The 13,408-nt window shown below is 39.4% G+C and overlaps 1 protein-coding gene across 1 annotated transcript in view; it reads left to right on the top strand.

Annotated features, from left to right (window-relative positions):
• ANXA10 (annexin A10) overlaps window positions 1-13,408 on the top strand; it is a 56,729-nt gene that overhangs the window by 21,126 nt on the left and 22,195 nt on the right. Inside the window, exons 6-7 of the mRNA XM_045552647.1 lie at window positions 2,621-2,680; window positions 10,805-10,886. Coding sequence (XP_045408603.1) covers window positions 2,621-2,680; window positions 10,805-10,886 — 142 coding nt within the window. The remainder of the gene's footprint in view (window positions 1-2,620; window positions 2,681-10,804; window positions 10,887-13,408) is intronic.

Below are 13,408 nucleotides of genomic sequence, written 5' to 3'. Positions count from 1 at the left end.
AGTAGCAAGAACAATAATAAGGCTTAAATCTGTAGAATCACTCGCATGTTTCCAAGTGATTTCAGTATATAGATCAGAGGTCTTGTAAAAATTAGTTCACTTCTCTAGATATGTTGGTTTCTCTGGAATGTCACTTTTCCAGATGATCGTAAAATTATCTGAAAAGTTGTTCTGACATTATATTTCTGCTGTTAAAATCTACATATTGTGCTCATTTAATTAAGTATTAGCTTAAACCTAGAACCCTCTTCAAACTTAAATAGCATGGGGAGTTTTAAAACTCCCAGCGAACAGAGGAAAGATAACTGAGTATATTTTTATTTTATTTTTTCTAATTAACCAGCCCGTTTAACAAACAGTACAGGAAAAGAAAGTCATCAGATTGTCACAAATTATAAGCTTTTAAAAACTATACTTCTTTCCTGAAATCACAAGATAAAAGTCTTAAGAAACGATGTTTGAGCAACATGAGTAACAGATATTTTAATGAGTCACGGCTTTCTGTGACCAGGTGGGTGGGAAGTGGGAGGCGGCCGTGGGGAGGCCGCTACGTGCTGAGCTGCCGCCCTGCAGCCCGGCCTGGCAGAGCCACACCCGGACCCACACCCGGACCCACACCCAGCAGACCCACACCCAGCCTCCGCCTCTCCTGTCGGCAGAAATTCCTTCTAATCAGGAGTGGCTCAGCCTGATTCACCAAAAAGGAAGGGATTACAGGAATTAAAAAAAAAAAAAAAAAAGGATTTCAGAGTTCATCCCGTCCATCCCCCAGCCTCAGCTTCTTCCGAATTGTCTCCGAGGATTGTACGACTTTGCTTTTGCTGCGGACGTGCATTTGTCTTGGGGCGGAGTGCAAATGGCTTCTCGGGGCCTGTTGTCCTTGCCAGCATCACAGGTGTCACAACACATACTCACGAATCCATTCTTTGTCAGTGACACTTTTGTTTCTGTCCTGCAGACATACTGGTAATCATGCTAGAAGAAAACCAGAAAAAAAAAAAAAAAATTAACCGAGTATGGCAAGTATCACATACAAAACATAAAAATAATTTGGCCATGAGATAATGTGCTTTATGTATTTCTATTGTGGATGAAATAGGAGTCAACTCACTCACAGCTACTTGCGATTAGTTCTCCATCTCGATGTTGTGGCAGTTTGTAATAAAGCAACAGGCTATCTTAATGTATTTTATCATCCTATCTCTTAATTAAAACATTTGTGCTGTTTTATTTTTAAGTAAGCCAGAATTGAAAGCATTGTCGTAATATTCTTTGAGTTATGAAAAAAGAAATGCTTTAACCCCCACAGACACATCATTCTAAGTGCTGTGTATTAGTAATGGTTTTTTAAAAATGTCAATCGTATTGTATTTTACCGATGTTTATTCTTTTGTCATTGCCTTCGCCACAGTAGTAATCTCCCTGAGTTATTGTTCAGCTCTTTGGAGATCTGAGTATGTGCACACATTCTTCTAGGCATGCATTTAGCGCCAGTCTCAAAATGTCGTTGTTCTAAAGGGTAAGTAAGAAAACAGACCGAGGTGCTAAAAGACGGCGGCGTCGGTAACTGGGGGCACAGGGACCTGCGGGCACCTGTCCCCACCTGCTGTGCTGGCGGCTGTGTGCTCAGTCAGCGCGGAGCTAGTATGTAGAAAAGTAAATATTCACAGCGCATTCAGTAGTCCCTTCACAGCAGAGAAGGGTTAGATTCATGAACCCTCAGTGACAGGTGAATTACTGGTTTCGAAATGGAATTTTTTGTGTAACCGTGGTCACAACTGAGCCTATCACAATGTAATGGCCAGAAGAAGCTCTCTGGGACCTCGTTCCCCTCCAGTTCTAGGATGACTGCGGGTAGATGTGCCTGGTTTTCTTTAAAGATACTCAATGACTTCTAATTTCGTGACTTCGTGGACTTGGTCTTTTCCTTATATGTGATCTTCATATGGAGTAATCTGAATGTTTCAGAGATGGAAATGGCTTTTAGAAAATGGAATTTTCATTGTTTGGCAGAAGAAAATAAGCATTAAATAATATCCCTTCTCAGAATCGCAGAATTACATATAACCTGTCTGCCAAGAATAACAACAAAACAGGTTGGTCCGGCTCAAATTTTAGGTTTCATTCCTCTCTCCTGAAAGATGCAGGAGTTCAGTTTTATGATCTAGGTTTATTTCCTTTCATTTACTTCCTAATTCTTGTTGTATGTTGAGAAATTATTCACAGAAAAATTCACATGTCTGGAATCAGATATGAGAACTGTTGTTGCTAGGATAGGCCCGGCAAACTCAGAGGCGTCGTCAAATGCTCTATTGTAATCAAAGGCATCAGGTTAACGTTTACTACACTGACTCACATTTTTTTATCTAGAATTTTTTCCTCCTCTGGTGTAGACAGGCAGACGGGACGCATTTTATAAATACTTGGCTTTTGTGGCAATGTAACTTATTTTTCCCTCATCCCATTTTGATGTACAAAACCTTCTTGCCCCAGAGTGGAACGTGGCACAGGTTCACTAGGGAACCATTCTCCCCCGTGAAGCTTTCGGTCACTGCAGTGTGACGATGTGTGAAGTAGAACGTTTCCCCTGGTCGTGACTGTCACCCTTCCATTCACACAGCTGCTCACCGAGTCTCCCGCACAGGTGGCCACGTGTGCCACTCTCATCTTCCAGGCAGAGGTGCAGCGATGGGCTCTGTTTCCCGCTGCGCCCACGACCACATCACGTTCGAACCTCTTAGTCCTCCAGCTGTGAATCTTGCAGAATCCTGTTGTCAAACTATATTGTTTGAAGCTACATTTAAATCAACGTAGCAATTTTTTTTTTTTTTTTTTTTTTGAGACAGAGTCTCACTCTGTTGCCCGGGCTAGAGTGAGTGCTGTGGCATCAGCCTCGCTCACAGCAGCCTCAAACTCCTGGGCTCAACCAATCCTCCTGCCTCAGCCTCCCGAGTAGCTGGGACTACAGGCATGTGCCACCACGCCCGGCTAATTTCTTCTATATATATTTTTAGTTGGCCAGATAATTCATTGCTATTTTTAGTAGAGATGGGGTCTCGCTCAGGCTGGTCTCGAACTCCTGACCTCGAGCGATCCACCCACCTCGGCCTCCCAGAGGGCTAGGATTACAGGCGTGAGCCACCGCGCCCGGCCAACGTAGTAATTTTTGATTTAAAAGTCTGCCGTGTCTTGTTTTATGAGACTAGATTGGCAGCTAAAAATAATTATTTTTTAACTTTTTATTTCGAGAAATTTTAGACTTATAGAAATGTTGTAAGAGTAAATTTCACCTAGATTTTCCTAATGTTTATACATTTTACATAACCATACTGAAGTTAACAAAACCAGGGTATGAACATAAGCTTAGTGCTATTTATTAACTAAACCACAGATATTATTTGAATTATATCTATTTTTCTGCTAATATTTAAAATACGCTCCTTTTGTTTCCTTGATCCTCTGGGTTAATTATAGCTAGATGTACAACTAATGTTTATAAAGAAAGAAAACTTCTAATAATCAAATGCCTTCCACTCATAATAATAAGGCCACATATTTTATCTTTAGAGTAATTCTTTTTTTTTTTTTTTTTTTTGAGATTGTGTATCTCATTCACCAAATAGAATAGAAATGCCATGTAGGACACTTATTTAAAATAGCTCAAGCTAAAAATTATCCTAAACAAACTGGCTCTTATCTCTAACTCTGTAATACATATTAATCATATATCTGTAAGATTAATTCCAAAATTCTAAAACTTCTGTTTGTATTAAATTTCTTCAGTATAAAAATGTACAAGTTCTTTATTACATAACTAAATAACTTATTTATGGGTTACCTAGCGAAAATTCTGTTTAGCTGAAAACTGGCTTTACTTTAAAATCATATACCCTTGCTTCAGTAAGTATTAACTAAGGAAAGGAAAAAAAAAACCCATAAAACCAACCAGGACCAAGCATCATTATAAAGATAAAATCTGTTGGTAATAGAACTTTGTGATATTGTCCATAGTAATCTATCTGCATTCAAAAAGGAAAAAGGGTAGGCAAAAGGACCATTCTTTTTCTCATTAACATCTCAACAACATACAAATAACAATATCATTGATCTCTGTTATTGAAAGCTAGAGAATTTTTAATCAACAGGAGTCTGTTTCTATTTGTGAAATAGATTACTGTGCTTTGAGAGTGCTTATTACTAACTTCTTTAAAAATATCAAATTAGATGAAAGTTGCTGAAGTTTTAGAATCACCATTTATCTAAGGTCTGCAAGATCATTTTGCAGAAATTGTCCTAATAAATCCATGAAATGCAATTCTTCCTACACTAAATGCCAGCACAGTCTCTATATTAGGTGTGAAATTCACATGCCTGCATGTGTTCCTTGAGCATGAACAGTCCCTGAGAGCCTAACTGCATAAATTTGCTTCACATTTAACCCTTTAAAATTTTTAAGTTATTGTATGTTTTATACCCTCTAGATTAATTTATGTACGTTAGACCCTTTAGCCATTTAATAAGACATAAACAAATAAAAAGGAACCTTAATTTTTTGAAATATGAGGATAATAACCAGGGAAGTAAAAAAGAAAACCGACAGGTGAGACATGCTTGCATAGTACTGGTGCAGAGTCAGAACACCCTTTTCCTAGGCGGCCAATTATTAATCCAGTGGCTTTGCATAAATAGTGAGTCACCTTTTTCATATATAATGCAGAAATGGAAACATCTGCTTGCCTGATACACCCTTGTTGGTAACACCAAATTAGATGAAGAATATGAAAGTGCTGTTTAAATTGCACAGTAGCTACACAAATAACTACAATGCCTCCTTCAGCTCTAGAACATCATGACTTGCAAAGTGCATTTATTTGCTATTTTATTTGGGGCATAAATATGGTCATTGGATTTAAATGTTAGTGCTTTTTAAATAATATATTGATGAAAATAAAAAGCCTGCAATGACATATTATTATAGTATTAATCAGGCCACTCATAAGGAAGGTTGAGTAGCATTTTTCAATGTGCTCCATGATATTTATCTTCAAAAATAAGAAAATAGCACAATTGATTATAAGAAATATCATATAGAGTGGTGTATTATGAAGAGAAAAGGCAGATTACCAAATAAAATGTGAGTGTGATTCCACTGGAAACAAAGTTGCCATGCCTACACGTAAAAATAGGAAAAGACAAGCAGAACACTTGGCAAACTATTTCCTCTTGCGACAGCTATTAAAATATTTGACAACAATTTGTAGACAATGAAGTAAAAAATGAATTTTCTTAACTTTTTATGTCACAGATGTCCTCATTTGCCAAATTGATTACCTTAAACATATATTAACTATCTACCAATTTTTTTAAATGTTCCCATCTCTTTTTCTGCCACATATGGGAGTTTAGTCTAGCAATTATGAGCATGGGCTTTGGAATTCCATTTGGGTTTGAACCCGGGCTCCATTGCTTACTAATCACATAAGCTAACAACAGAAATGACCCTCTCTGAGTCTGAATTCCTTCACCTGTGGCGATAGTACCGACCTCATTTGTTTGTATGTGTGATCATTTGATCCCTGGAAGTTAAATAAGCTTAGTCCATTTCATGCTGCTATAACAAAATACTTGAGACCTTGAAACTGGGTAATTTATAAAGAACAAGAATTTATTTTCTCATAGTTCTGGAGGCTGGGAAGTCTAAGATCATGGCACCAGCTTGTTCCTTGTCTGGTGAGGTCTAGTCTCTGCCTCCAAGATGGCCCTTGGATGCTGTGTCCCCGGTAGGGGAGCAATGCTGCGTTTTCATGTGGCACAAGGCAGGAGGGCAGACAGGGAGGAGCCCCTCTGTCAACCTTTTTTGTGAGAGCACCTGGTCCCACTCCCAGGGCAGGGGCATCATGACCTAGTCGCCTCCCAGGGGCTGCCCCTCCCCACAGCACACCTTGGTACCTGGATTTCAACAGGAATTTTGGAGGGCACTCAACATTCAAACCATAGCATGACGTAACTGGAATTATCTAGCACTACTCTTGCTATATTTTGAAAACTCAGTAAGTGTTGACTATTATTTTTGGGTTACAGCTCTATAATGGTATGGGACTACTTCTTTTCTTCCCCTTGCTTTTTCGACACTGATTCAGCTTCCATTTGGTTGGAATCATTCTTCAGTATTATGTTTTGGAAAAGATGGATAGATTTTTCCTTCCTCCTTTCTTGTAAATTATAATTTTCTGGGTTTAAAACTTTTGAGTCCTAGACTTTTTCCTCTGGAATCTGGAAAGGCTGATCAGATGACTTTTCACATTTAATTTTGCAGAAGAGAATTCTGAGGCCAATTTTATTATTTCTTTTGTAAGTAACCTGAATATTAATATCTAAATATTATGTTTCACAGTATGTTTCAAATGTCAATCTCATTTTCTTCACTAGTATTCTCTAATATGAGGTGATCCCTTTTCATTTAAAAATGTCATTTTTTCATGAATTGAATTTTTTCTGTTTTCCTTGTTATTACTTTTCTTTCATTGCTCTTTTCTCTTCCAGATATACACATATCTCTGGATGATAGTGTAGGGAGCTCGACTGGGACTGGGCACATTTGTGACATAGACTTTAGGAATGGTGGACACAGGATCTCAAAATGAATGTGTTGTTCCCTCTTGTTACTACAACAAATCACCAAAAGTTTAGAGGCTTAAAATAACACAGATTTATTCTCTTACAGTTCTGGAAGTCAGAAATCTGAAGTCGGTTTCACCAGGCTAAGGTTAAGGTGTAAGCAGGGCCGGTTCCTTCTGGAGACGCTAGGTGAGAAGCAGTTAGTGTCCTGCCCGTCCAGCTCCCAGGGGCCACCTACGCTCGTTGGTCACGGTCCCTTCCTTCATCTTCACAGCCAGCAGCGTGGCATCCTGCTCTCATTACCGTGTCGCCTTGTTCTTCTGTAGTCAAATCTTCCTCTGCCCCCTCTTACAGAAAGATGTTTGGAATTATGTTTGTGGCCCACACAGATAATCCAGGGCAATCTCCCCGTCTCCCGACCCGTAACTTACTCACATCCGCAAAGTCCCTCTGCCCTGTTAGGGAACACGGACAGCTTCCAGAGTCAGAAATCAGATACCTGGAGCCTCGAGGAGTCAGTAGTCATTTGATGCTCTCTGTTTCACTCTCATTAGGTTAAGTTTAGTAGTGTTCTGTTAAGCTAAAGTTATTTTCAATTATATCTTACTGGGAAATTGTTTCCTGAAATAGTAACATCATGTTAATGAAGATGCTCTTTTAGATTTTCATTGTAAGAGATTGTGTAAGTGAAATCAGTTCTCCTCTTTCTTTTTTTTTCAGATTTTTTGTTATTTCAGAATATTATGGAGATACAAACATTTTGGTTACATGAATTGCTTTTGCACAGTTTGACTCTAAGTTGCAAGTGTGTCCATCACCCAGATAGTGTGCACTGTACCCGTTGGGTGTGAATTTACCCATCCCCTCCTTCCCCTCTCACCTGCTTGGTTTCCACTGAGTTTTACCACCATGCGTGCACGTGTGCCCCTCAGTTCCAATGTGATGGTGAGCACAGGTGGTGTTTGTTTTTCCATTCTTGTGATACTTCACTTAGAAGAATGGGCTCCACTTCCACCCAGGTTAATACAGGAGGTATTAGCTCACCATTTTTTATGGCTGAGTAATACTCCATGGTATACATGTACCACATTCTATTAATCCACTCATGTATTGATGGGCACTTGGGTTAATTCCACATCTTTGCAGTTGCAAATTATGCTGCAATACCAGCCTGAGCAAGAGCAAGACCCCGTCTCTACCAAAAATAGAAAGAAATTATCTGACCAACTAAAATATATATATAGAAAAAATTAGCCGGGCATGGTGGCGCATGCCTGTAGTCCCAGCTACTTGGGAGGCTGAGGCAGTAGGATCGCCTGAGCCCAGGAGTTTGAGGTTGCTGTGAGCTAGGCTGATGCCACGGCACTCACTCTAGCCCGGGCAACAGAGTGAGACTCTGTCTCAAAAAAAAAAAAAAAAAAAAAATTTATGCTGCAATAAACATTTGAGTGCAAGTGTCTTTAGATAGAATGACTTTCTTTCCTTTGGGTAAATGTCCAATAATGGGATTTCTGGATCAAATGGTACGTCTACATCTAGTTGTTTCAGGTCTCTCCACACTACTTTCCATTGCGGATGTACTATTAATGGTTTGCATTCCCACCAGCAGTGTATGAGTGTTCCTTTCTCTCCGAATCCTCGCCAGCATCTGTTGTTTTGGGGCTGAGTTAGGTGATACCTCGTTGTGGTTTTGATTTGCATTTCCCTGATGATTAGAGATTTTCTCGACCTCCTTGACATCTATCTGCTAAGTTGTAAAAAGTTTACAGCAACTAATTTAGTAATTGGTTCATATTTATAAAAACTTCCGCATCAATTCAAAAAAAAATAACTAAACCTATGTTAATATCACTAGCTGTCCTAGTGCTAATGAACCAGCCATCAGTTCGTTAAACTTTATTTTTATTAGATAATATATTTATGTCCTTATAAGCATTACACAGATATAAGCTAAAGTCATACCGTCCTTTAATATTTAATTAAGTTCTCAAAAATTCTATCCCAGAGCTGTTGTTTCCCTAAAAATTCTTTTCTGAGGTTAGAGGAGCACAGGGAATAAAGGTTAGCCGCTCTCTTGAAGCTCTACATTTTCATTAATTAGCTTAGGGAACACCCAGCCAGCGCATGAAGGCATTCTGGATGCCCCTGTCACGGGCACAGCCCTCACGCCTTCGTGCTCCCAAAGCGCCACCAGCTAAAGCTATCCCAGCCCCCTTTGCTGAGGTTTCATGTCAACACAGGGATTTACAATGGGGTTCTGCAAATAACTGGAAATTAAATATTAGACATTCTATTCTTCAGCACATTTTGGCAGCCCAGCCAATGGAAACTTCTTTTTGGCTGTCTTTCCTGCTCTGTACACTTGTTCAAAATTGCCAATTTGTCCTAAGACCAGAACAGAATAGAAACCTGTATATCAATAAAGGCATTGCATTAAACATATAAATTGTGAAAAAACCCTGAAATAACAGTCTCTGACTTCCAGGTTAAACTACTGTTACTAACTTAAGTTAAAATTTGTGTTACAAAATTAGTACGTTAAATTACATTCAGTTAACCAAGCAGTCAGTATTCATTAAACACATGCTATTAGATATTGGCCTCAGTTCTGGTCCACATTATATCTCAAATGGGATTCTAGATTAGTCACCTTTGCAGCCTGCATTGACTCACCCTTTACATCACTATAAATTGTTACTACTGGAATTCAAATCAAATCGTATCCCTTTCTTACCTAAAAATGCAGATGTCTGAGAGTAATCTCGTCTCTCCATCCCCAACTCTGTATCTCCATACTCAACGTGCCTCAACTACCAGGTCTTGCCAGGCCACATTCTTATTCACACGTCCATTTGGGGTGAATTTCTGCCCTGTCACCTGGGATCAGCCCTTTCCCCTAAACCCTCTTCTCTGGGCTAATTCATATTTGTCCATTGGATTTATTTCTGTTTTGTTTTCCTACCACAAAACAATAAATGTGATAAGTATAATGACTGAAAGAATCCGCTTCATTCCACTGACACAGTTATACTTCTAAGTATGAAAATACGTTCTTAGCACAATCGTTGTATGGTTTTTGGTATATTTCAAATAGACAACTTTATGTTTATTAACATCACTGAAACAGGATCCAGACTGAATTCAGCTCTCAGTTTTATGTTCCTAATTCTAAAAATCCTTTGATAAATATTTTGGTATTGGCATATGTGTATTCATTTAACTACGAACAGAAATTATGGCTTAGTCTTGTTCTCATTAACCACTAATTTTCAGCTGTCAGGCGGTGGGCCCTGGAGCACTCTGTCTCCAGCTAGGACGGAGTAGCTGCGAAGAGCTCGGTGGATGTCGAGTCCTTCTCAAGGCCCGGGGACTCGCTTGCTGCGGGAAGGCATTTCCCCCAGCGTTTCTGGGCACACGGACAGCAAACGGGAGAGCTGCCCTTAATATTGATAATTTTTAATTGACAGCTCTGTGGTGCTGAGTGGGGTCCTGTAGTGCTTAGTCCTGGCTGACTCTGTCTAAAACAATAAACCACGGGGGTCACAAGCTGCCCTAAATGTTCTGCCATTTTATTATCGGCGAGAGAGAGAATTGAAATGGAATGTCTGTCTGTCTGTCAGGTATTTGTGTTTTCCTCTGCAGCTGTGAGCTTCAGCTGAATAATCTCTGCCCTGGCCACATCACCTAGATTTTTATGTATCCCATAATCCAAATTCAAACATACCAATTTTCTCTAACATGATTTTAGGGCCCCTTATTTGCAAAAAAGCTGTGTTGGCAAGTGCCACTTGTCATTCCTGTTAATGGCAGGAATTGCCCCAATACAGTTCTTTTTTCAGTTCCTGAAAAATAATCTCTAGTTCCTAAGAAAATACGTACTGTTTGTTAAGAAGACAAATATTTTTAATTTGATTCTTGCCATGTTTCTACTATTGGTTCTGGTGTCACAGTTTCCTATTTGAAAAATAGATGATGACATAGCAGAGGCCGATGGATATTATAAAATAAACTCAACAAATTTACTTTCTACAATGACACACAATTAGGACATGTGTTTAATAGACTTGTGTGCATGTCTTATCGTAACTTGAACGTATAGAAGATACTTTTGGCTTCATTTATCTGTAAAAAATGTTGAAACCTTTCATGTGAGTTACGACCGTCTCTCCTCGACTCTCCCCTCCAGATCCAAGGAACCATCTTCCCGGCGCCCAATTTCAACCCTGTGCTGGATGCCCAGGTGCTGGGGGCGGCTCTGCAGGGCTTCGGTGAGTCTGATCGTCTCTGTCGACTTGTAATGTCTTCCGTTTGACTTTCTCAGAAGACTGTACTGTGAGTGTAAGATAGCTGGTGTCTCACAAAAGGCAGACACAGATTAGGCAAAAAACTGGGCAAAGGAGTGGAATGAGAGGAAAAGCGATAGAAAAAGACAGTAATGGTGAACAGACCCCCCTTGAGAAATTGCAAATCTGACTTGGACATGTTTCACTGAAATCTTTCAATGCCTCATCACCAACCACTAAAGGAAATCACAAACTGAAATAGATACTTTAGGATAAAGCATCCTTTTTTGACTTTTGACTTTTTTTTTTTTTTGCTACTTCCACTTCCAGTCAAATCAAACTTCTGGTTATTCTCCCAAATGGCTCTGCTTTTATTTTATGTCTTTTTAACATCTCTATAAATTGGCCTAATTATGGCATTTTCTTCTCTCATCTACTTTTCTTCCAAATTCTCTTCTTTCAAGAATCAGTTCAAATGAGCCTCCCTCTTTGCATTCTTCTCTGGGCGCTGCAGGCTCAGCCGCCCGCCCGCCGCAGCCCCTGACCTCCCGTGCCCACCCTGTGTGCCAGTGTTTGTCCCCGCCACCCGCCAGACTGAGAACTCCTAGAGCTTGGCTTTGGCGTACGGGGGCTTCATAATAAATGAGGCTAGAGTTTAGAAAAAGAATAGAGAAAGAAGAAGGGAGGGAAACTGTTGGGTTCTTTTTTAAAAGACCTAATCTTTAAGATATGATATGGAGGTATGAAACATCCGTACGTTTCCCAAAACAAAACCTGTTTTAAGAAGACTTCTGAAGAGCACAAAGATAAACAGAGGCAGCATGAAAGAGACGTTTGCATAAAACATGCAAAGCCTTTCCTAAGAAAGCCAGCTCTGAACTTGACAGACAAGGCTGCCGTGGGACCTCGCCTGTGTGTGCACATCTGCGGGCCCCACGGAAAACAACACGGAACTTTAAACGTGCCCTCTACAGTTGATGTTAGGAGCTTGCAGTGCTTTTATGCCTTTTAAAATATAAATCATCACCAGAAAAATATAAAGACAAGGTAATGAAAAGTTGCGAATTAACTTTTTCTTCTGGAGTGCAATTTTTGGTTTAAAACGACAGAGCACAGCAATCTAGTCACTAAAAAGTTTTTCTTTGCTCCAGTTTCAATTTTCCTGTCATTGCAATTTTAGGGTCAGAATATGGATTCATTGACCGTCATAATTTGTGGCTTGTCAGTGTTTGACGGTGAAGTATCTCAGGAGGTTGTAGACTGCACGCTGTCCACGGGGGCACGCCGGAGCAAGAGCACAGCTCAAAACGCTTTCAAGTCTCTCAGTCCGAGGACCCTGGCAGGGTACAATCGAAAAAGACAGTTACTGAGGTCTTCCCTTCCCTGGTTACTGTGTTTTATTTAGAAAAATCCAAAAGCAAAAATGTATTCTAAAGCAAACGAAAATGAGTCGTTTCAACAGAAATTGACTTAAGTTATATAAAAATTCACTAATCATCTAAAAAGGAACGCTTCTCACTAACATTCCCTAACACTGCTGTCAACTTTCCAGTTCCTCACCGTTAGAAGCTACTTCCCCTGCCCATGCATTCTCAGAACTGTATTTATTTTGTATCTATTAGTGTATATAATTGTCAAGTCAGCCCTGTGAGGCCCCAGTCAAGTGGAACCATTTTTAACCTACATTCCTAAATCTTGAAAAAGGAGCACCCAAGTCAAAATTGATCTTTTCTGAAACACTCAGTGCTGCTCAGAGTGGACATCCTCTCCCTGTTCCTGATCTTTCCACCCTTCAGTATGAGGCTGGCCGTAGGTTTTTGATGTTCTTTATCAGGCTGAGGAAAGTCCCTTTTATTCCCAGTGTGCTAAGAGTTTTTATCCTGAATCGGTTTTGGACTTTGCCAAATGCTTTTTCTACACCTGTCGATACATTTGTATGATTTTTTTCCTTTAGCCCGTTGATGTGATGGATGACATTAGTTGGTATTAGAGTGTTGAACCAGCCTTGCATATATGAAAAATAAATCCCACTTAATCGTTAAGTACAATTCTTTTTATACAATGTTATATTTGATTTGATAATTTTTTTGAAGATTCTTACATGTATGTTCATGAGAGATGTTGGTCAATAGTTTTCTTGTAATGTCTTACTTTGGTTTTGCTATTAAAGTCATGCTGTCATCATAGAATGAGTTAGCAAGTGCTCCTTCTGATTCTATTTTCTGAAAGAAATTATAGAGAAGTGTATTTCTTCTGTAAACGTTCGGTAGAACTCACCAGTGAACCCATCTGGGCCTAGAGCTTTCTGTTTTGTCAGGTCATTAATTACTGATTCAATTTCTTTAATAGATACAGACCTATTCAGATTGTCTATTTTTCCTTGTATGAGTGTGGGTAGAGTGTGTCTTTGAAGGAGTTGATCCATTTCATCTAGACCATCAAATGTGTGTTCTGAGAGTTGTTCATATATATTTTTATCATTTTAATGTCTAAGAGATCAGTAGAGA

The sequence above is a fragment of the Lemur catta genome, chromosome 5 (assembly GCF_020740605.2).
Source record: "Lemur catta isolate mLemCat1 chromosome 5, mLemCat1.pri, whole genome shotgun sequence".
NCBI classification, from domain to species: domain Eukaryota; kingdom Metazoa; phylum Chordata; class Mammalia; order Primates; family Lemuridae; genus Lemur; species Lemur catta.
Note: the sequence above shows the minus strand (reverse complement) of the source record. Positions and strands in the feature narration are given on the sequence as shown.